Here is a 24,237-nt window from a genome sequence, read left to right on the forward strand (position 1 = left end):
CAAAGGAAAGTTTGAATTTTGGAAAACTAGTGTCCACAGCTGTGAGTTTGACAGCTTCCAGATACGTAGACATTTCTGATAAGATCAATGGTGATATTAACCAAAGTAATTTTTTAATATAATATCATGAAATATGTCAACATTTGGAAAATGGAAGATGTGTATTACTCAGTGAACCAGTATTTTCCAAATGACCAAAGCACAGTGTTGGGAAATAATACATGGTTAACGGTTTTAATGTAGTAGAATGCAAAATGTTTTTTCTTAGGTTCCTGATTCCACATTGCAACTAACTCTAAGAAGTTACCACTTGTCAAGTTTGGGTTTAGTATCAAAGAAAAATATTCACAATAATCTAAAAAGGCTATGAAAGTACCCTTCCCTTCTCCAACTACTTTGTGAGGCATATTTTTTTCATAAAATGAAATGAAAATAATGTATTGCAACAGATTAAAGGTAGAAACAGATATGAGAATCCAACCATCTTGTATTAAACCTGAGATTTTGACAAATATAAAATAGTGTCACTCATCTGACTAAATAAATTACTTGTGGTGGGGATATATAGTTTTCATGAAGATATTGTAGGGGAGCCAGAGATCACTTCCAATTCCCCTTTAGCTCTTATGTGGGCTCTTTTGGCTGAATCTAGAAACCAGATCAATACCAGGAAGACTATACAAAAGAAAAGCATACCATTTTATTAGGTTTATATGTACATGGAGATCTACCCGAGAGAAATCAGAAGAACTGACCAAAACAAATGCTTTTTTACTTTTTAGACAAAGAACAATAAATTTGAGAAGAAATGATAGGCCAAAGGGGATCTGGCAATGGGCAGCAAACTTTTAGGGGAGTCACTAGGAGACATGGGGGGTGTAAAACTGGTGGAAGGTAAGTGTTACTTTGGTAAATATATTTAATCAGGTCTGTTGCAACCCCGAATTCTCAGTCAGTGGTGATAAGGGCTATAGTTTCACCTTGGTACAGGGAGGGTACCCCTCCCAGAGGAGCCTCCTTGACTTGCTGCATGCAAGAAGAGACGAGTCAGCTACCCATTTCTGCAACTACAATTTCTCAGGTGTTGTCAATTCATATCAATGGTTGGGCATATTTCAAAATGACATCTTTCATGACTTCAATATATTATGTTAATATGTGAAATGTTTGGTTTTAGATAAATAAATATTTAAACATTCACTTTTAATTTTATTTTCAAGTATGGTAAGTATCAGAAATACAACTGACTTAAGGAAAAACTCTTTGGGACTTAGAGTACGAAGGGGTTCTGAGTTGAAGAAATGTTGTATCATAGCTTTCCCTCACCGCCCCCACCCCCATTATACTATTTCCTCTGTTAATCACTTGCCAAGCAGGCTGTGAGGATGCCACTTGGTTCAGTACAGTCTACATGTTTAATGTATATATTTTGAGACTATATTATTACATATCTGATAAGTGTTAAGTAGTTAAATACATAATGGGAAGTAAGCCAAATTTTATTTTTTTTCCGTATTCTTTTTCTGTTCTGTTAACTAAGCATATTAAAGGTTAATTTTAAAAATGGGGGCTGGGCATGGTGGCTCACGCCTGTAATCCCAACATTTCAGGAGGCTGAGGTGGGCGGATCACCTGATGTCAGGAGTTTGACACTAGCCTGGCAAACATGGTGAAACCCTGTCTCTACAAAAAACACAAAAATAAGCCGGGTGTGGTGGCAGGCACCTGTAATCCCAGCTACTAGGGAGGCCGAAGCAGGAGAATCACTTGAACTCAGGAGGCAGAGATTGCAGTGAGCTGAGATCGTGCCACTGCATTCCAGCCTGGGCGACAGAGCAAGACTCCATCTCAAAAAAAAATAAAATAAAAATGTGTATGTCTTCACCATGTATTTTGTACTACAGTCTGTGTAAGGGAGAAAAACAAAAGGTCAATAAAAAATCATGTTCAGAATGTTCTAGTTCTCCTAATCCTCACTAATAAAATATTAGGCCCCCCCCTACAGGTGAAAAGATTATTCTTCATTTTTGGTCTGCAGTCCAATGCTCCACTCCCTCCTGTCTTCATTTTTAATGAAGAGGACGTGATGGCTCACATCTGTAATCCCAGCACTTTGGGAGGCTGAGGTGGGTGGATCACAAGGTCAGGAGTTTGAGACCAGCCTGGCAAATATGATGAAACTCCATCTCTCCTAAAAATACAAAAATTAGCTGGATGTGGCGGCGGGCGCCGGTAGTCCCAGCCACTCAGGAGGCTGAGGCAGAAGAATCACTTGAGCCCAGGAGGTGGAGGTTGCAATGAGCTGAGATCACGCCACTGCAGTCTAGCCTGGACGACAGAGCGAGACTCTGTCTTAAAAATAAATAACCTTTCGAGCCTCCACCCTGGCCGCTGCGCGTTAGAGAGGCCAAGATGGCCGATGAGATTGCCAAGGCTCAGCCTGGTGGCAACACAATCTTCAGGAAGATCATGCGCAAGGAAATACCAGACAAAATCATTTTTGAGGATGACTGGTGCCTTGCTTTCCACAATGTTTCCCCTCAAGCACCAACACATTTTCTGGTGATACCCCAGAAACATATATCCCAGATTTCTGCAGCAGAAGATGATGATGAAAGTCTTGGACACTTAATGATTGTTGGCAAGAAATGTGCTGCTGATCTGGGCCTCAGGGGTTATCAAATGGTGGTGAATGAAGGTTCAGTTGGTGGACAGTCTATCACATTCATCTCCGTGTTCTTGGAGGTCGGCAGATGCATTGGCCTGGTTAAGCACGTTTTGGGGATAATTTTCCCTTCTCGAGGCAATAATGAAGTTAGGCAAGTTGCAGTGTGTTAAGTAACACACTTATTTTTGCCTGTGTATGGAGCGATTCAAGAAATAACTTTAAAACAGCATACATAATAAAAGACATTGTTGCATGGCTAAATAAATAAAAAAGAGTTTTTAAGGAAAACTGGACAATTCATTTTCTCGTTGCCTTTTTTTTTTTTTTTTTTTAGACAGAGTTAAGCTCTTGTTGTCCAGGCTGGAGTGCAATGCTGCCATCCTGGCTCACTGCAGTCTCTGCCTCCCGGGTTCAGGTGATTCTCCTGCTTCAGCCTCCCAAGTAGCTGGAACTGCAGACGCACACCACCACTCCCGGCTAATTTTTTTTTTTTTTTTTAAGTGGAGACGAGGTTTCACCACCTTGGCCGGGTTGATCTTGAACTCCTGACCTCAGGTGATCCACCCACCTCGGCCTCCTAAAGTGCTGGGATTACAGGCGTGAGCCACCGCACCCAGCCTCTCATAGCCTTTCTGAAGTGTCAGAAAGTAGGACTTTATTGTTTTAAGTGTTCAATTGACATGCATTAGCTTTAGTTCCCATTTTTGATACAGTAAAGATCTAAATTTTTAGTTATATGTATTTTTAGATTTGTGATTATCAGGAACACTTTGTAAAATCAGAGTCTAAAGTACCTCTATACTTACTGTATAGGAGTTTGGACTGTAATTTTGTTACTTTGTATGTGATGATTATGTGTAGGTTTCTTCATGTTTATCACAATTAACATGGCTGTGACTTATTCCAATACAGAGTTGTTTGCTCAACTTGCATGCAATGTTTATAAAATTGTTCCTTTGGGAAAAAGTATGATTTGCTTTTTGCTATTGTTCCTAGGACTTCTTTGTAGGAAATAGAGAAATGTTTGTGTTTTGGTTTTCTCCAGAGCAAATAGTAGTTGTGTAGTACTTGGTTATTGTTACAGGTTGAGTATCCCTTATCTGAAGTTCTTGGGACCAGAAATGTTTCTCATTTTAGATTTTGGAATATTTGCATATACATAATGAGATTGGGAATGGAACCCAAGTCTAAACACAACTGATCTGTATTTCACATACACCAAGTTTGTGCATGAAACGAAGTTTTTACAGCATTTTTGATTATATGAGATCAGATGTGGAATTTTCCACTCTTAGAGTCATGTCAGTTCTCAAAAGATTTCAGATTTTAGAACATTTTTTATTTCGGGTTTTTGGATCAGAATGTTCAATCTGTATTTACAGATATGGCTCGTGAGCCTCAGTAATGATCATTATAATTTAGTGTTACAATTTAATGGAGGTGACTAAGAGTTTTAGGGTATAACAGTTCAGACTTTTGGACTTGGATTTCAGATCTGCTTTCTCCTGTATGACTTTGGGCAAGTTGCTTTTTCTCTCAGGGTTTATTTCTCTCATGAGGGATATGTGTCCCTCATGATTGTAAGGATTAAATGTTTGTTATATTTGAAGATTTGATAATAACCTACGAGAGAGTTAATGACAGCTATCATTTTTAACCTTTGCACTAAAAGATTCAACTGGTTATTGCTTTTTAAAATTAATTTCCCAGACTAGGCACTATGTTAACTTTAATATGACTCCCTTCAATCTGATCCTTTCCTCCTAAAATATGTAAGGGTAAATGGTGGTTTTATTGGGAAAAGGGAAAGTAATATTGGAATTCACCCCTTGGAGAGAAGAGATCTTGGTGTAATACTTTATTGACCTGTTTTGAATAGACAGATGATACCAGTCACACTAGTCTTCTAGAACTTCCATAACAAAATGCTACAGATTCGGTGACTTAAATTTATTTTTCACAATTCTGGAGCTTAGAAGTCCAAGATCAACTTGGCATGTGTTTTCTTCTTAGGATTCTTGGCTTGTAAAGTGATCTCTTGCCTGCCTTGTCTTCAAATGGCCTTTCCTTCTTTTGCATCCCTGGTGTATCTCCCTTTTCTTAAAAGGACAGCAATCATATTGGACTCAAGAGCTCATCCTGTAGGCCTCATTTTAACGTAATCCTTTTGAGGGTCCAATCTCCAAATACAGTCACAAAGAATAGGGCCCACATGACCTCAATTAAACCTTAATTACCGTTTTAGAGGCCTTATCTCCAAATACAGTTACATTTTGAGGTATGGTGATTGGGACTTATGAATGATGGGGAGGAGTACACAGTTCAGCCCCTACACCACGTAAACATAAGAGCTAATGTTTATGGGATGCTGGCTATGTGCCAATTGCTGAACTAAATGCTTTGCATATATAATCTGATTTTATATGCATATTAACTTTGTGATTATTAGTATCTGTTTTACAGAGGAGGAAATCAAGGCTTAGAGAAATTAATAACATGAAGAACTGGGATTGAAATCTTTTGGGCTATGGTGTTCATGCTGTCTCAAGCAAAACCTAAGTGCTACAAAAGCACGAGAGAAAAGGATTAGAATATGAAACACAAACCTATGTTTATTTTGCAATTTCCAGTGAAGTCTTGTTAGTAAACAACCTGTGAAACAGAAAATTTAACACCAGCCCTGGTTGGTGATTAAGTTTTTTCTTTAAAAGGTGGTGGGAATTTTGGTTTTTAGATTGGAAACAATGAATGAAATTTGAGATTTTAGCACATGATTGTAATTAACAACAGATTTGTTTTCCAGTTGCTCAAAACGTTTTTCTCCTTTTTATTCTCTTGCAGAAGATTCTAGTGTTCCAGAAACTCCAGATAATGAGAGAAAAGCAAGTATATCATATTTCAAAAATCAAAGAGGAATACAGTATATTGATTTGTCTTCTGATAGTGAAGATGTCATTTCCCCAAATTGCTCCAATACAGTTCAAGAGAAAGCATTCAGCAAAGATACAGTGATTATTGTGTAAGCCGATTAATAGATTTATTATATTTGCATGTGTACGAGATTTTCCAAGGAAACCCTACCTAATTTGAGATATTTTGGTGACTTCCCTTTTTTTTTTTTTTTTTTTTTTTTGCCCTACCTGCCTTTCTTGGCCACATCTTGGTTATTTTCTCTAACTTATAGACATGGAGAGGTACAATGTGTGTGTTTTCTGGATAACAGTGATTTTTTTGGCGGGGGGGTGGAGGAGGTGCGGTTAACAGTGATTTTGAGAGCAGATACTTAATTTCCTTATTATAGAAGTTTAAAAGAATAATTAGTACCTTTGATCACATATAACTGCTTTATGATTTATTCTTCAGTCCATGAATCAAATCATTTTAACATGTTTATTGGAAACACTCTGAGCTAGACACTGTTTTATGATTAGGAATATAACAGTGAACAAACCATCCCCAGCTTCCTTTCTGCCCTCACACAGCTTATATTCTAGTCAGATAGAAAAGTAATAAATAAAAGATATAGTATGTCAAAAGGTAAGTATTATGGGCAAAGGGAAGAGGAATAGGGAGCTAGGGTCAGGAAATGGTTTCTTTTTTTTTCTTTTTTTCTAGACATGGGGTCTTGCTGTGTTGACCAGGCTGCTCTCGGACTCCTGGCCTCAAGCACTCATGCCATCTCGGCCTCCTAAAGTGCTGGGATTACAGGCGTTAGACACTACACCTGGCTCGAGGGTCAGGGAATGGTTTCTAAAGAGCGTGGTCAGAAAAGCCTCAATTGAGAAGACAGTGCTTGATTAAGAAGACAGTGCCAGAACAAAGACATAAAGGGGGTGAGAAAGTGAACCATGTAGATGTAGGGGAAAGAGTATTCCAGGCATTGGGAATATCATGTTCAGTGACTGTATTATGCCTGGTGTTTTGAGGGAGGGACATGATGCAGAGTGAAGGATCTGAAGTCATATCGTAAATGATGAGATGAAGGATGGGCTTCATCACATTAGTTCCATAGGCTGTTTGGCTTTTATTCTGACTGAGATGGGAATTCCTGGGAGAATATTGAACAGAGAGGTAAAATTATCTGAGTTAGATGTTTAAAAGGTCTTAATGACTGTAAGGGAGCGGTAGTAAAAGCATAAATATTGTTGTGATAAGCCATCAAAAAATGATGGAGACTTAGATGAGGCTAGTGCCTGTGGGAGGGATAATAAGTGGTTAGATTCTGGAATATACTTTGAAGGTGAAGCAAGAGAGGATTTGTTGCTGGGGATCATGTGGATTGGCAGATAAAGGAGTCAAGGATCATCCTAAGATTTTTGGACTGAGCGTACTGGAAGGATGGAGTTACTAGGTACTGAGATAAAGGTGGCTTTCTGGTGTGGGTGGGCAAACACCTTTTGAAGGAAAGTTAGCAATTCATTCTTGAACATGCTGTGATTGGGAACACTCCTAGACATCTGAATAGAGATTGTCAAGTAGGTATAATTAGGTTTGGGACATTTGAGTTCTGGGGAGAGATTACATGTCTGAATTTACTAGTTGACAGAGTATTGGTTTGCTATTTAAAGCCATATGATTAGATGAAATCAGTGTAAGGGACACTAGTACAGTATAGCTGAAGAAGGGAAGTCTGAGGCTAGGGGAACTCTGGATTTTTAGGGTCAGGGAGATGAGAAGAAACTTGTAGAAGGTTCTAAGAAGGAGCAGCCATTGAGGTAAAAGGCTACACGGTCTTGTAGAAGTTAAGTGAAGATAAAGTGTTGTAAGAAAGAGCAAGAGATCAGGACTGTCTACTTCTGATAAGTTGAGGACTTCATCTTAAAATGAACTTTTCACATGAAGCTATGATAAACATGCCTCATTCTGAAATTTACTCCAAGATAAAATGTGGGAAAGATCCTGTATGGTTAACCCTGAGGAAATTTGGCACATTTTGAGAAAATTGTAGAAAAGTTGCAAAAAAGTAATGCATTATCAGCTCCCACAGTCTTTTGAGAATTACCCATTGTTAGCATTTTTCCACAATTGCATTATCACTCTCTTCGTAAACAGCAATTACTGAACACTTTGCCTGTAGTATTTTCTCATTTATCTCCTAAAAACAAGGTCATTCATTCATTTGCATATTAACAGTAATATTTCAAACCCAGAAATACCAGTTGACACTAGTACAATACTATTATCTTATACACATTTCATATTTCATTTTGCCAGTTATACCAATAATGTCCTTTGAGCATTGCTACTCAAAATACTGATTTATAAATGAGGAATATGTCTTAGAATGCAAATTGGGTACTGATTCCTTCACCAAGAATATCTTGCAGTGAAAAAAAAAAAGGCAACTGAAGTAAGCAATGTGCTCAGTAACGTAGTTGTTTACGTTCTGTTGCTTGTTCCTTATGTTGTCATGGACAGACTACAGTTGGAGAACTAGCAGTCAGTCCCTGGACCATATTTTCAGTATTACTTTGTAGTAATTTTTTTTTTTTTTTACATTGGATTTAGTTTTTCATGTCTCTTTAAACTCATTTACTCTGAAACTATTTCTCAGTCTTTTTTTGTTTCTCAGGATACTGACCCTTGAAGATAATAGGCCAGGCTTTTTTAGGATTTTTCTAAATTGGGTTTAACTAATGTTTATTCATGGTTAAATTTAGGTTAAGTGGAAAGGATAGTACATACTATTACCTAAATGATCTTGTGTCCTCAGTGTGTCATGTCACCCTGAGGCATGTGTCAGGAGGCACATGATATCCATTTATCCCATTATTGCTGAACTTTGATGACTCAACGTGGCCCCTGCTAGGTTTTGTCTATCAGGTTACCATTTTTCCCTTTGTAATAGGTAAGTTATCTGTGGAGAGATACTTTGAGACTGGATAATAGTCCTATTCCCTAGCCAGCTTTCACTCAGTAGTTTTAGTATCTATTGATTTTTGCCTGATTAATTTATGATAATGATGGTTGCAAAATGGTGGTATACTAACCAGTGTTCTAGAACTTATACTTGACTTATACTTGTATTTGGTAGTCTGTAAAGAAATGTTCCCTTTTCTCCCCATTTACACATTTATTTATGTGGTACAATAAATATCAAAATGAAATTATACATGTGTACTTATTCAGTGGTTTATAATTTATTACTGTTATTCTTCATTTTGGTGCTCAAATTTCTCAGTTTTGACAGATGAGGGCCCCTTCAAATAGGCTGTTGTGTTTGTGTGAGGGATTCCTATCATTTTCCTTTCTGGAAGAAGGTATTCCAGACTTATACTTCTCCTACCTCAAGCCTGAAATTAAAATTAGCTATTTCTCCAAGTAGTTCTGGTTCTTTTTAGTAGGAAATGATACTCGGAAATTGAGAAACTTGTTTTGTGTTCTTTCTTTGCTGCTGATGAGGTAGGAATTAGTGTCATTGCCCTTTCTGCAGAAGGACCTAGGAAATACTGAGGTGTAGGGGGTTGGAGTTAGGGAGAGAGAGAAGGAAATATGTGAAACTGTGTGTGTGTGTGGTTTTTTTTTAATCATTTGTTTATAATGATACTGATAATTCTAATCTATATTTATTTGTTTATAATGATACTGATAATTCTAATAAGTCACTACAGGGCTTTTCTTTGCCTCTCATTCTGTGTTGTCTTCTGACAGTGAGAACCCTGACTTCTACCAGTGTCAGTGTATTTACTAATCTGCTCAGTCATCAAGTATGCATAAAATAGTTTTAGAATAGCTACACCCATACTACTTGACCATTAAGCCCACTAAGTAGAGTTTAAGATTTGTTTATACGTTTTATTTTTGTCTTTAGATTGAGGGTATACAGTCAGTGCACTTGGATTATTCATTAATTAATTTAAATGTTTTGTTATTCATTTGAAATACCATTAATTAGTTTGTATTCCTTTTAGGGTTTTTTCCTTGTTCTTTTCTTTTAAATTTTACTTTCAAATTTTTAAAATATGAATAAGATTCCAAAAATCAAAACTTTACAAAGAATATACTCAAGAAAAGTATTACTCCCTCACTCTCTTTCCTATCCCTTCTCCTTTCAAACCTTAGAACTAATCAGTTTGTTTAGTTTATTCTCATACTTTCGTGTATTTTTTTCTTGTTTCTTACACAAAAGATAGCATACTACATGTGTGTATATTCATTTGTTCTTTATTTACTTAGCATTTATGTATGTATCTCCTGGAAATCATATCAGTTCTAGAAATTTTTACTATTTTTTGCAGCTCCATAGTTCTACATTGTGTGAACGTTCCTTATTTTATTCATTCATTCCCCATGTATGGGCATTTTGGTTATCAGTTTCTTAACCTCAACATTTATTGACATTTGGAGCCAGATAATTCGTTGTTGTGAGGCGCTGTCCTGTACGTTTAGGATGATTAGTTAAGTATCTCTTACATCACCCCAGCAGATGCCAGTAACATTTCCCTAGTCGAGACGATCAGAAATATCTCCAGACATTGCCATATATCCTCTTGTAGCAAAACTACCCCCTGCCAAACTTTGAGAACCCACTGATGTAGATGCTAGAAACTCTGGCAGTAGATAAAATCTCCTAGGAAGCATTCATAGACAAGAAAGAACTGAAGACAGAATCGTAGGCAGCTTCAGCAATTGAAGGTGAACAAAGGAAGAAGAGTCTGTTAACGAGATTCAGAAGGACAGACTGAAAGGTGAAAGGAAAATTAGAAGTAACGTTGCAGAATCCATGAGGTGAGGGTGGGGCCAAATATTCAAGGATATATTTGTCAACAATGTACAGGACAACAAAGGAAAACTTAGATAAGCTATGAAAAGTTTTTATTCCATTCAGCAGTTTAGAAGGCATTATTGTCCTTAGTGAGAACAGTTTCACTAAGTAGTTGTGCGAAAGAAATAAAAACAGTAAGTTTGACAACTCCATAAGAAAGGAGGTAGAAAATCAGTCTAATAAAATCTGAAATAGAGGAGAAATGGCTTTTTCTTTTTTTTTTTTTTTTCCTGCTGTGTCCATAGTGCCTGAAAACCCTGGCACATGGAATTAATTTGAATTAATTAATGCAGTTTTGAGCAGGTTGCCGGCTGGGAAGGAAGAGCTTATGAAGAGAGAGAAGATTCAGGAGCAAGATAGTAGATAGTTAAAGCAGAATCTTGTAGATGTAGAAAGGACTAGAATGCCTTGGTAGTGAGAGGGGACTTTGTCTTTAACAGGAAGGTACTTCTTTATCTTAGACTGGAAAAAAGAGCAAGTGGTCAGCTCTGTTGTTTTTACAGGTTTTTTTCTTTTAAAGTTCAAGCATATAAGAAAATGAAGTAGTATATAATGAACACCTGTGTACCTTCCACCTGGGTTTAACAGTTGTTTTCCATATTTGTTTATTGTGTCATCTGTTACTATTTTTAGCTGAAGTGTTTTAAATTACGGACATCCCAGCATTTCTCCCTTATTACTGGTTATGTATCTGCCATCTATCAATGAACAATTCTTTAGTATCATTTAATTTGCACCTTATGTTCAGATTTCATGTATTTTATAGCTGATTTTTTTTAAAACCAAGACCTAAATTACATTTGGCTATTAGGCTTCAACTGTATTAATCTAGAATGGGCCACTCCCCTTTTCTACTTCTCTAAAGAGATCAACTCTTTCCTCAGAAAAAATAGGTTTTTCTTTTTCTTTCCTTTTTTTTTTTTTTTTTTTTTTTTTTTTTTAAAGACAGAGTTTTGCTCTGTTGCCCAGGCTGTAGTGCAGTGGTATGATCTCGGCTCACTGCAACCTCTGCTTCCTGGGTTCAAGCGATTCTCATGTCTCAGCCTCTCTAGTAGCTGGGATTACAAGCACCGCCACCCCGCCCAGCTAATTTTTTTAATTTTTAGTGGATGGAGTTTCGCCATATCGGCCAGGCAAGTCTTGAATTCCGGACCTCAGGTAATCCACCCGCATCGGCCGCCCAAAGTGCTGGGATTACAGGTGTGAGCCACCGCACCCGACTGGTTTTTCTTTTTCTTCATGACATTATTTTCTATCACTTGTATTTCCTGTAGTCTGGAAGATAAATCCAAGCCATGATGATACTCATGGTCAACATCAATATTTAATACAACATGAGGCACGTGAATTTGTTAGATCAGTGAGTCTGATCACTGGGTAAGCCAGAAGAGTAAATATCTTTGGTAAGCCAGAAGAGTAAATATCTTTGAAAGTGGTTATCCAGGGCAGGAATTATAAAGGAATTTCAACCTGAATGCTTTCATTTTCTCAGTCAGCTAAGAGGCAAAGTCAAATAGGGAGCAGGGAATATAGAGAGGCATAATGAAAATTCAAAGTTGAGTACATCAGGAATGAGAAGTCTAGGTATAATAATGCAAAGGAAATACATGTGATTGTCTTCAAATTTTGAAGGACAGGCATAGTGATGAAGAGGTGTATTTGCCTCGTTACTTTAGAGCAGTTTCTCAGAGCTGATCTCAGGAAGTCAACCTAGAAGCTTTTGAAATACATACTCTGGCTAGGCGCAGTGGCTCACACCTGTTAGTCCAGCACTTTGGAAGGCCAAGGCGGGCGGATCACTTGATCCTAGGAGTTCGAGACAAGCCTGGGAAACATGGAGAAACCCTGTCTGTACAAAAAACACAAAAAAATTAGCCAGGTGTGGTGGCAAGCACCTGTGGTCCTAGCAACTCAGGAGACTGAGGTGGGAGGATTGCTAGAGCCTGGGAGGCAAATGTTGCCATGAGCCAAGATGGCACCACTGCACAACAGCCTGGGTGACAGAGAGTGGAACCTTGTCTCAAAAAAAAAAAAAAAGCCACACATATTCCTGATCTTTGGGAATTTGCTTTTAGATGTTATTAAGCATCACATATTGTGCTGTAAAGGACACAACAGAAATAATGTAAGTACATATAGAGATATTGCATATTCAGATATGTGTCTAAGAGAGCTATTCAGAAATAGAATTAGCAGCATAGCAAAGTCTGAGTTTGCTGATGTTAAGAATATACCTGAGTATAGACCCATCTTGCTTTCATTCTCTGGTCTCTAGCACTTATATTCATTCGTTACTATTCTAGTTCTGATCTCTAGAATGCCTACCATGTTTGAAAACCAAAATTTCAAAATGAGATTTTTTTGTCTAGGAAATAAATGAGTAAAATTTGACTCAAAATATCTTTTATAAAGAATAAACATATAAAGTTAAATCGAACAGGAATAAAGTTAGTTGTTGTAGAGTAAATCCTCATATGAAATAAATGTTCTCTGTTTGCTCAGGAAATGTTTTGTTTCTGGCAGAGATTCTTTTATTGAATGGGACCATTCTGATTTTAGCAGTTAGATCCTGATCACACCTAAGTAGGCCTGAAAATTACTTTATCTTTGTATCTGTTCAATCTTCATAATTTCTCAGGAGCAGCATAACTTCTTCTGATATGGAGAGTATTGGTGAAAGAAGATGAGTAAAGAGGAAGTGGGCATGCAATAAATGTGTGCGAATCCTAACAAAATAAATGCTAGAAGTTCCTTTTGTTCTTTTCCATCCCAGCTCAGGGTTGAGATTTTTTTTCAGTGTATACTGACGTTGGTAATACAGGTTTTTCACATAACTACACTGAAATGGAAAAAAAAGTTCCCTTTCTGACAAGTATAGATTATATTTACTATTGAAAAGAACTGCAGATGTGTTGTACTGTGTATAAACATAGACAGTATAATGAAATAACATTAGTGATACATTAAAAATGTTTTTTCCTCCTCTAAAAATATTTTTAGTTCTGAGCCATCTGAAGATGAAGAGTCCCAAGGCCTTCCCACCATGGCACATAGAAATGATGATATTTCAGAATTGGAAGACCTTTCGGAATTGGAAGATCTTAAAGATGCTAAACTTCAGACTTTGAAGGAACTTTTTCCACAAAGAAGTGACAGTGATTTACTTAAGGTTATATTCTTTTATAGTAATTGGTTATTGTAACTGTAATGATGATAAAATCTCTCCTGCATCCAGTGCCATAGTTAGTAGTGGATAGTCATTTTTCTAAAGATATCTTATGTTTGAAGATACTATTAAATTTAAAGGAAGTAAATGCCAGAAATTTATTGCAAGTCTTAACTTTTTGATAGATGAGGTTATTCATTTGTAAATAATGCAGTAACTATAGCCTTAGTTGCAAACATAGGTTGTGAGTTTTTTTGTTTGAGTGTTTCTAAAATGCATAACCTCCCCATTTCCATTGGAAATACTCAGAAATGTTAGGAGCCACTCCATAAAACTGTGACAAGCGTTTGCAGTGACATTTAGTGCCCTGAAGCCAGCAATGCTAAACACCCTACAGTACAAAGGACAGTCCTGCGCAACTAAGGATAGTCCTGCCAGTGGCACTCTTGCTGAGAAATACTGATTTAACTACAGAAACAAAGTAAAGGAGTATGGTTGAACTGTAAAGTGATGTTAAGGTATCTCTAATTATAAGAGTAAAAAAAAAATTTGACCAGTTAAGTTTTAGGTAGAGAATAAATTTCTGAAGATTAATAAACAGTCTATTCCTAGCTCTGTCACTTATTAGTTGAATTATCTTAGGGGAATCATTTAATTGCAGGTTCTTTGTATTTTCATCTTTATATCTGTCATCGCTACTACCACTACCAGTTCTCCTCCCCACAATATGAGACTTAGGAGTTACCATATCTGTATGGACTAGGCACGTAACTTTTAAGTGGTAACTATAGAGTACATACTCTTTTAGAAAGAGGTAGTTGCTGTCTGGCTCCAGTAGGACATGGCCATGTGAACTATTAGTGATAGCCCATTTTTACTGGATGCTCAGATTTTTCAAATAAAGCCATAAGGCTGGATATTTGTTGAGGGTTGGTCACCACTTTAACAGCTATATTCCTATGCCTGAAATCACCCATTTAAAATGTACAATTTAGTGGTTTTTACTATATTTATGAAATAATGCAACTGTCACCATAATCTTAGTACATTTCAATGACACCCAAAAGAAACCTTGTATCCATTAGCAGTCACTCTCCAGTTTCGTCACTCTCCAGTTTTCGTCCCTCTCCCAGCTCCAGGCAACCACCAATCTATTTTTTTTTTCCTATTATTGATATTTCATATAAATGGGACCAAATATCTGGTATTTTGTGACTGGCTGCTTTCACCTAGTGGAAGAGATTCATCGCTGTTGCAGCATGTACTTTGTTCCTTTTAATGCTAACTAATTTAAAAAAAGATAAAAATAAACATGCAGTTCAAGCCAAACAAAACATATCTATGAACCATAGGTGGTCCTGTGCCTGCCAGTTTGAACTCTTAAGTGTAGATTACATTATTTTTATTCTATGTTACTTTTGACATGAATCCACTGGATTTTTCCTCCAAACCATTTTGATAACCGTCTTACACTATTAGCTAAATGAAACTTTAGTGATATCTTGAGTCTGCATTTTCTCTGACAGCAGTGTTACTTGTCTGCTAATGTGATTCTTTTTTTTTTTTTTTAATGGAAACAAATGTAGACCCAAGGGCTAACATATTTTAAAGCAGTAATAAAGAAAGAGCTTCCAATAGAATAAACATGGAGTATTAAAATATTTAACATAAAGGGCCAAATCTCAGTTTAAAAATACTTTCACTTGATTGCCAATTTTTAATGTAGTTCAAAGAGTTGTTTTTTCTTGTAAAAATATCTTTCTCTAATTTTGTAATTTTATTGGAAAAATAAGATTGATATGCATAATTTCCCTGAATGTTTCATTAATCAGTATCTGAAATTGTGAAATTTAGCATATCGCACACTCCAAAGCAGAGCACTCTCTTGAGGTAATCTGTATTTCAAGTGATCCCCTTCAGTTCTAGAGATTTAAAGGTAATGTTTATAAGTTACTCAACAAAAGGTTTTAAATCCATATAAAAGAATTCAAGAGGTTGTGAAATAGTTCTAGGCTTGCTAAGAATATGCTTTGGCTATTTTGAAAATGAAGAGGGGCCAATAGGATATATCTGAGCATCCAAGATTAGGAAAAATTAATGTGGAAGAGCACTTTGATTTGAGGCTACTTGATTTAATACAAAAAGTACCTTGTTTAAAAGTAAGATCTTTTTAAAACAAGTAACTCATTTGAAATATGGGAAACTATAACAGGAGAAAAATAGGGGATTTTAGTTTTTTCTGAAATCTAAAATTACTGAACACTGTATTAGAATGATGTCGTGCAAGTAATATATGCGTATGTTCTTCAAAAATTCAAACAATTTGGAAATAGAGTAAAATTTAAGAGCCCTTATCCCATTTATCTTGAGCAGTATTAGATTTTTTTTAAAGAGTAGAATTGTCCTTTTTCCCCTAGAAATTAAAACATTTTTAAAAATATAAATAGATGTCTGTCAGTCTCCTCTTTCCCCTTTCTGTCTCCATCTGACACTCACACGTACACAAATGTGAGCATGCACACACACACACAGAGTGCCTACATGTTATGTAGGAAATTTTGTGTAAAACTTTGTAATTAAAATAGAAAAAACCTGGAATATACTGTATATATGTGATTATATTTTAATTTTTCCTTTATAGTAAGGATGAGTCAACCTGATACGTTGTAAAATACGCTTAAAGTTCAGACCTTTTACATAAAACAGATTTTCTGAAAATTTATCATAGGACTTAATGAACTTAAACTGTGACACACATACTTTCCTAACATGTTTATATTTAATATATTTGTTTTTGAATATTTCAGTAACAATTCTTAAAGTGCTGATTTAAAACATTAATCTTTTCTCGTTCTGTTAGTTGATTGAATCAACAAGCACTATGGATGGGGCAATTGCTGCTGCCTTGCTGATGTTTGGTGATGCAGGTATGCCTGACTTAATTTTAAGCCTTGTCGATTTATTGTTACATCATAATAATAGTACCTTCTCATTAATATTGCTCCACAGTTTATCAAACACTTTTATGAATTCTTATAGGAACCTGTGAGGTATTAATAGTTTCAAATTTTTTCCCTAGAAAGGAAAGAAGTTTCTCATTGATAATTTTACTGCTTTTCTACCAAATGTCATAACAGTGAAGTTTTGGCAGGATATATTTTCTTTCTTTTTAAAGTATAATTTCTAGTTGCATTGTGGTTTTATTATAGGTTTACAAATCTTAGTAGGAACATAATGTCTTAGGGAAAGTCATAGCTGGTAATCAGCATTTCTTCATTTAGTAAATATTTTTTCATGTTTCAGGGCTTGGGATACAAAAATAAATGTATTTGAATGAGCTTGCAATATAGAAGCGTGTCCAATTTTTTAATAAATTTTTTTTTAACTTGCACCTACCAAAAAAAAAAAAAGTAAAAATCACCTGACCCTACTAAAAAAGTATTTAAAGTAAATAGTTAAAGCAAACCCACACTTCATTAACCACCCTTAAATTATAACCACCTGTTATGTCATTCTCAACTTTTTTCCTGCTTCTATACACTGGCATATAACACACATACATTAGGTTACAAAATGTAAATATATTGGTTTGCATCTTTTAAAAAATCATTTAATAATTTGTCATGGATAGCTTCACATTCCTCTGTGACTACCCACAGGATTAGTTTATTTATTTATTTATTTATTTATTTTTTTTTTTTTTGAGACGGAGTCTTGCTCTGTAGCCCGGGCTGGAGTGCAGTGGCCGGATCTCAGCTCACTGCAAGCTCCGCCTCCCGGGTTTACGCCATTCTCCTGCCTCAGCCTCCGGAGTAGCTGGGACTTCAGGCACCCGCCACCTTGCCCGGCTAGTTTTTTTTTTTTTTGTATTTTTAGTAGAGACGGGGTTTCACGGTGTTAGCCAGGATGGTCTCGATCTCCTGACCTCGTGATCCGCCCGTCTCGGCCTCCCAAAGTGCTGGGATTACAGGCTTGAGCCACCGCGCCCGGCCTAGGATTAGTTTATTAACTGTTTCCCTATTAATTAGCACTTAACATTTTCATTATTGTAGTACTAAAGTAAACGTCCTTATACGTAAATAGAACAAAGATTTACGTTATTTATGTAGGCTAAATTTCAAATTAGGATGCTAAAGCAAAGTGTATACACATTTTAAATTTTAATATGTATTTCCATGTCCTTTTGTTAAAGGTTATGCCAGTTTATGCTTTTATCGACAGTGTGTTTGTGAATGCTCATTTTTTCTAAGTGGATTCTTTCTACTTTTAATTTTTTTTAAGTTTAAAATATGTACAAAAATAGAAAACAGTATGTGTTCCCATGGACCCATCCATTCTTCAATAATTATCTACCTAATTTTTCTTCCACTAAGTGGATTGTATTTGAGTAGACGTCTACATAAGATTTTATTTTATCCATATGAAATATTTTAAATCTTTAATTTCCTCCAGTTTGAGCAAGGAGACAGTATTTTGTGGGTGCTACCTACACAAAGTATCAAGATTCTTTTTTGTCTTCTATTTATTATTAATAGCTGTGTGACCATCAGCAGTGTTGCTGACTCTTCTGTCTTTGTTTCCTTAGCAGTAAAATAGTATATAATGCCAAACTCAGAGGTTGTTGTGAAGAACTAACAATGTATACTTCTTACTAGGGTGCCTGGTACATAGTGAGTACATACCAAGTGTTAGCAGCTATTTGTTTAAGGGTCATCTGATGATTAAAGAAAAGTTACAGGAGAATGTTACATTACTGCGTCCCTAGCACTTATTTTAAAAGTGTCTGAGCTAGGATTATGCCACTGCACTCCAGCCTGGGTGACAGAGCAAGACCTTGTCTCAAAAAAAAAAAAAAAAAAAAACCACCTGAAAAATTATAGGCTCAGTGAACATTTGTTGAGCTGCAAAATGCTTGGGAAGTTTTGCAGCTTCCCAATACGTTCTTGCTCTCTCATTATCTCATTAGTCCATAAACATTTCATTAAAACCAGGTTGTGGAATTACTTTATTCCACAGTAGCATCTAATCTTTTTTCTCTTGAGCAATTCATCTTATTCAACTTGTTCATTAGTTTCACAAATATTTATTATGCTTCTTTACTAGGTAGCACAGGCTGTGGCTTAGGTACTGAGGCTACATGAGGAATCAAAGTGGATACAACCTCTGCCCTCATAGAGTTTACAATCCTCATTAAATTTATTTAGCTTCAGCTGAGTTATTTCTTATTCTTCCATTGTACTTCAGATTATTTCATTTAAAAAAAAAATGTTAACTGGCAAATTACAAGGAAACAAAAATTTAGGATTTTCTTGTTTTTTAATTAAACTTCCATGCTGCATCATGGAACAGACAGAACAATCTCATCAGACATCTTCATTTTTAGTGTAGTGTACTTTGAGGTAGTATATAGAATGACAGCTTTGTCTAACCTGAAGATAAGGTTAATCTTCAATATACTATGTCTTTAAGACAGGAAACTATACTTGCCATTTTAGAACAGTTTTCAACAAAAGACCTTTTCAAATACCTGTAAGTGATCTTTAACAGATCTGCAAATTGTGACAGTTCACATTTTTTTTTTTTTTTTTTTTTTTTTTTACCACAAATTGCAGTCTTATAGACAGCTGTCAGCCTGCATATTAAACACTAGGGATGTTTTTGTGCTGTTTCTTTTGAAGTTTTGTTTTTGAATATGAAATTACAGAAACAAAAAAATGTGTATCCAAAGTTTTTACTCTACTTCACAAAGTAAGAGTACGAATTTATTGATGTTGTCAGGAGTCTCTCTAGCTGTTCTGTTGTGTTCTTTTTTTATTTTTTATTTTGAGACAGGACCTCACTCTGTCACCCAGACTGGAGTGCAGTGGTGCAGTCTCAGCTCACTACAACTTCTGCCTTCCAGGCTGAAGTGATCCTCACACCTCAGCCTTCCAAGTAGCTGGGACTACAGGCATGCACCACCACGCCCAGCTAATTTTTGTTGTTTTAGTAGAGGTGGGGTTTCACCATATTGCCGAGGCTGATCTTGAACTTCTGAGCCCCAGCGATCCGCCCACCTCAGCCTTTCAAAGTGCTGGGATTACAAGCATGAGCTCTGCACCTGGCTTCTGTTCTGTTCTTTTTAGGAAAGAATTCAGCATGTCTAGGTGATGTGGCAAAATTATCTGATTTGAAGCTTTTTTTTCAGACTTAAAATATTACATTTAGAATATTGTGGTTAGTATTTGTACTGACAAGAATACTGTGCTTTAAAATGTTAATAACATTCCATTTTATTTTGTAATAGCCATGTTAATGAAATTTTTAAGCTGACATGTATGTATTTCAGCTTCATAGTTAGGGCTCTGATATAATTAATGCTGAAATCTTAAACCTTTGTAGTCTTTAGCAGGTGCTTTCATAGTAGCACAGCAATATGTCTGACAAATTTGTTCTCTGAAAGCAAAAGTATTTAAGAAATAGGTAAAAGTATACAAAATGTATACGAGCATACGTAAGTAGCATATGTAGCTCAAGTTTGTTGTCTTCCAGTCATGACAATATGCAAATTTCCTGTTACTGCTGTACCCTATGTTATATTCTCTTGTTTTTACATTAAAAGCATTTGTTGCTTAAGCTCTCTGTATCTCCATCCTCATTTGTGAAATAAAAATGTTACCTACTTTGTAGGTTTGTTTGTGAAAAGTAAATGAAACAATAGTTTATAAAAGACCTTGCGCAAAGCCAGGTACATAGTAGACACAGAAATTACTGGTTTCTGTGATGGTATTCAGATAACTTACACTTGGTGGGGGTCAGTTTTATTTCACTGCTCAACACTCAGCCACTGGGAAGAAACCCTCCCTCCTAATGTTGCTCTGTAGAATTATTCACTAATTTAGAAATGTGTATTTTTAGATTAAATAATGTGATGGTTTATGCATATAGTATTACAGTGATTTCTACTTCTGAAAGACTGCAAAGAATGTTGACTTTTTTTTTTTTTCAATTCGGTCATATGTGGAACAACATACACTGGGCCTGACATCAAGAGAACTGTCTAGTAATTCATTATAATACATTTTTGCCTTTGTTTTACATTAAATTGATTTTTTTGCTGTTTCTGTGCAAAGTTTGAGTGTGCTGCTCTGCTTTAAAAGGTGGTGGGCCCAGGAAAAGAAAATTATCTTCTTCTTCAGAGCCATATGAGGAAGATGAATTTAATGATGATCAATCTATAAAAAAGACAAGACTGGATCATGTAAGTTTACATTTGAATTACAGTATCAAAATTGGCTGCTTAACTTTAGAATATATTGAGTTTGTGGATATTATTAGACCTGAAAATCCACCTAAATGAATTCCTTTCTTTCACAACTAAGGGAATTTATGTCTACATTTAATTTGTGACTGTTTTTGCTTTTTAATTTATCCAGTATGAAGCCTGTTTAAGCACAGACTATTTTGTGTCTGTGGCTATCAGACCTGAAAATTTGTCTAAATGAATCATTCTTTTCTTTCACAACTAAGCCAGATAATTTATGCTTCTATATAATTGGTAACTGTTTTTGCTTTCTTTTAAATTTATCCAGTATTAATTGCTTATCCCTGCCCTCTTCATTACATTGGGTTCTCTGAACTGTGTGTGTGTTAATCTCCAAATTTCCCCTTTTTATAAGGACAACAGTCAGATTAGGTCCCGCTCTAATGACCTCATTTTAACTTGAATATCTCACTAATGACCCTGTCTCCAATAAGGTCACATTCTGAGGTACTGGGCAGCAGGACTTCAACATATGAATTTGGAGGGGACACAATTAACCCATAATAGTGGTGTTTCCAGAAGCAGGTAGATAGGGAAGGCAAATTCATACTTAGAGTAGGTTATCTGGTACTGGGTCTTTCATGATGAATTATGAAGGTCTAATCATCCTGCCACCAGACAGTTGACTGAATCTCCCAAGGAATGGTGCTATAATGGGGACTCATTGTTGGCCTCTGTTCCTTGCAGGTTGAGCACTGACCGTAGCAGTAGCCAGATTAATCTTGGTGTAGAAAGTCTTACCTTGTTGACTTGCATGCACAGACTCAAACCCAGTTGCCATGGCCATTTGTAAATGGGCCTATTGAGCAGGCATTCAAGTGGCTGTGGACTTAACTGGTGTTCACAGAATGGGTGATCTTGTATACCTGATCTTTAAAAATTTTCTCTGCCACATGTGCATCCTTGGCTGAACATTCACATGAACACCATTATCCTTGTATTCTATTCTCAGGATACCTTCTTTTTTTGTTTTGTTTTTGAGACAGAGTCTCACTCTGGCCCAGGCTGGAGTACAGTGGTATGATCTTGGCTCACTGCAACCTCTACCTCCTGGGTTCAAGCAATTCTCATGCCTCAGCCTCCCGAGTAGCTGGGATTACAGGCATGCAGCACCATGCCCAGCTATTTTTTTTTTTTTTTTAATTTTTTTGTAGAGATGGGTTTACACCATGTCAGCCAGGCTGGTCTTGAACTCCTGACTTCAAGTGATCCACCCACCTGGGCCTCCCAAAGCACTGAGATTACAGGCATGATCCACCACGCCTGGCTGTATTCTCAGAATAACTTATATTCTGAGATGTTCAACAATGTGCCTCTTCCCCAGACTTCCTGGTTACCAGTTTTTCAGTCTTGTTCTTCTCGTTAGCCTCTGTCCATGATATATTGCTGATCTCTACCCCTGGCTGTCTCTTGGTACACAAAATGGGCAACAAGATGTACTGCCCAAAGTTGTACACAGGGCTACTCTCTGAGTTGGGTTTATATTATAGCAGTTGTTCATTTGGCTGGTTCTAAAATTATGCAAATCTTTTGTAAAGTCAAGCCAGTTCAGGCTGGTTGCAGTGGCTTATGCCTATAATCCCAGCACCTTGGGAGGCCAAGGCAGAAGGATTGTTTGAGCCCAAGAGTTCAAGACCAGCCTGAGCAATATAGTGGGACTCCCGTCTCTGCAAAAAAAAAAAAAAAAAAAAAGAAGAAGAAAAAATTTTAATTAGCTGGGCATGCTTACAGGCAGCTGTAATCTCAGCTACTCGGAGGCTGAGGAGGAAGGATTACTTGAGCCCAGAAGGTTGAGGCTTCAGTGAGCCATAATTATGCCACTGCACTCCAGCCTGGGTGACACGGTGAGACCTGTCTCATAACAAACACATGAAGTTTAAAGATTTCTCCCCTCTTTATCAGGTCATAAAGAATTTTCTCTTTTTTTTCCTGAGACATAGTCCCACCCTGTCACCCAGGCATGATCTTGGCTCACTGAAACCTCTGCCTCCTGGGTTCAAGTGATTCTCCTGCCTCAGCCTCCCACGTAGCTGGGATTACAGGCGTCCACCACGCGTAGTTAATTTTTGTGTTTTTAGTAGAGACAGGGTTTCACCATATTAGCCAGGCTGATCTCAAACTCCTGACCTCAAGTGATCCACATGCCTTGGCCTCCCAAAGTACTGGGATTACAGGCGGGAGCCACTGTGCCCAACCTATCGGGTCATAAAGAATTTTTTATAATGCCTCAGGTATTGGTTGAAGAAGGGGCAGCAGTGATGCAGAAGCAGGTACCGTGAGAGTCTGAGACACCTGCACATGCAATTTATTTATGTCTCTTGAACCTACTCAAGTCCAGTCTCAAGTATACTATTCTACTTGATGGGTTGCTGCTGCCAATGCTAAGGTTTAGGCTAGGTAAATCAGATACCCAGATCACATAACAACTCAAGTCTCGTGGTCATTTGATGTTCTGTGGTCAGCTGTTCTGCTTTTATCAGGATTTATTATCAAGTCAATAGCTATTTCACAAGAATAGATCAGTCATTTTTGTTTTTAAAATGTGAATTTATTCCAGTGTTAATACATTAGAGAACGATTTGAGTATAATCCAAAATTTGCGTGTATTTATGTGCAGTTTTGCCCATGAGAAATAGTAGGTGATCATAGAAAATTGCTTCCAGCTGAACCAAGCTACATAGGAAAGCATAAAACACACACGTTTCCAGTATCCACTGGCTGCCTCTTTTTACCATGTATATTATCCTGTTAGGTGGTGATGTGCTGTTCTTTGACATTTGTGATCTTTTCTATTTGAAAAAAGCAGTCATTCAACATCCCAATCCTATCTCAGCATTCTGGTTCAAAAATGCCGCACAGTGCATGCAGAGGGAATGTTTTGAGTATTAAGGAGAAGCTCGAAACAAGAGAACATTTGGAAAGAAATAAGAACATATGATAGATCCCAAGCAAGAGATATAAAGGAATCCACATTATGGACCATCAAAGATAATGCCACAAAAATTAAAGTGTATGTATGGCTGGACCAGGTTCAAGTGCTGGAAAGTCAGTAAGAGCAAGGCCTAAAGAAACAGAAGAAAAGGAAAGATAGTCAAATATTTGGATTCAAGACCAAAGGGTGATAAACTAAGGGACAACCTTTCCCGTATAGATCTTTGTAATTATATACATAGACCTAAAATAGAAGTCGCTGTACCCTGCATAAGTGGTTCCTTTTAGTGCTAGTAGTGGTTGCTTTAATGATTTCAAACAATGCTATAGTTTCCTAAGCCTTTGGCTGTCGGACATAACCATTAGTGTAGATATGAAAGCTGCAAAAGAGTTTTTCAGCAATA

The 24,237-nt window shown here is 36.7% G+C and overlaps 1 protein-coding gene and 1 pseudogene across 7 annotated transcripts in view; both read left to right on the forward strand.

Annotated features, from left to right (window-relative positions):
* Nucleotides 1-24,237, forward strand: part of SMARCAD1 (SNF2 related chromatin remodeling ATPase with DExD box 1) — an 84,274-nt gene that overhangs the window by 13,555 nt on the left and 46,482 nt on the right. For all 7 annotated transcript variants that reach the window (XR_012434966.1, XM_005555446.4, XM_074040161.1 and 4 more), the window contains exons 3-6: nt 5,510-5,687; nt 13,434-13,602; nt 16,460-16,526; nt 20,739-20,839. Coding sequence is in view for 6 of the 7 variants with exons in the window: in XM_005555446.4 (XP_005555503.1) it covers nt 5,510-5,687; nt 13,434-13,602; nt 16,460-16,526; nt 20,739-20,839 (515 nt within the window). In the remaining variant the exon portion in view is untranslated. The remainder of the gene's footprint in view (nt 1-5,509; nt 5,688-13,433; nt 13,603-16,459; nt 16,527-20,738; nt 20,840-24,237) is intronic.
* LOC141410323 (adenosine 5'-monophosphoramidase HINT1 pseudogene) lies at nt 2,284-2,901 on the forward strand (annotated as a pseudogene).

Source organism: Macaca fascicularis, chromosome 5 (genome assembly GCF_037993035.2).
Source record: "Macaca fascicularis isolate 582-1 chromosome 5, T2T-MFA8v1.1".
Classification (NCBI taxonomy): Eukaryota; Metazoa; Chordata; class Mammalia; order Primates; family Cercopithecidae; genus Macaca; species Macaca fascicularis.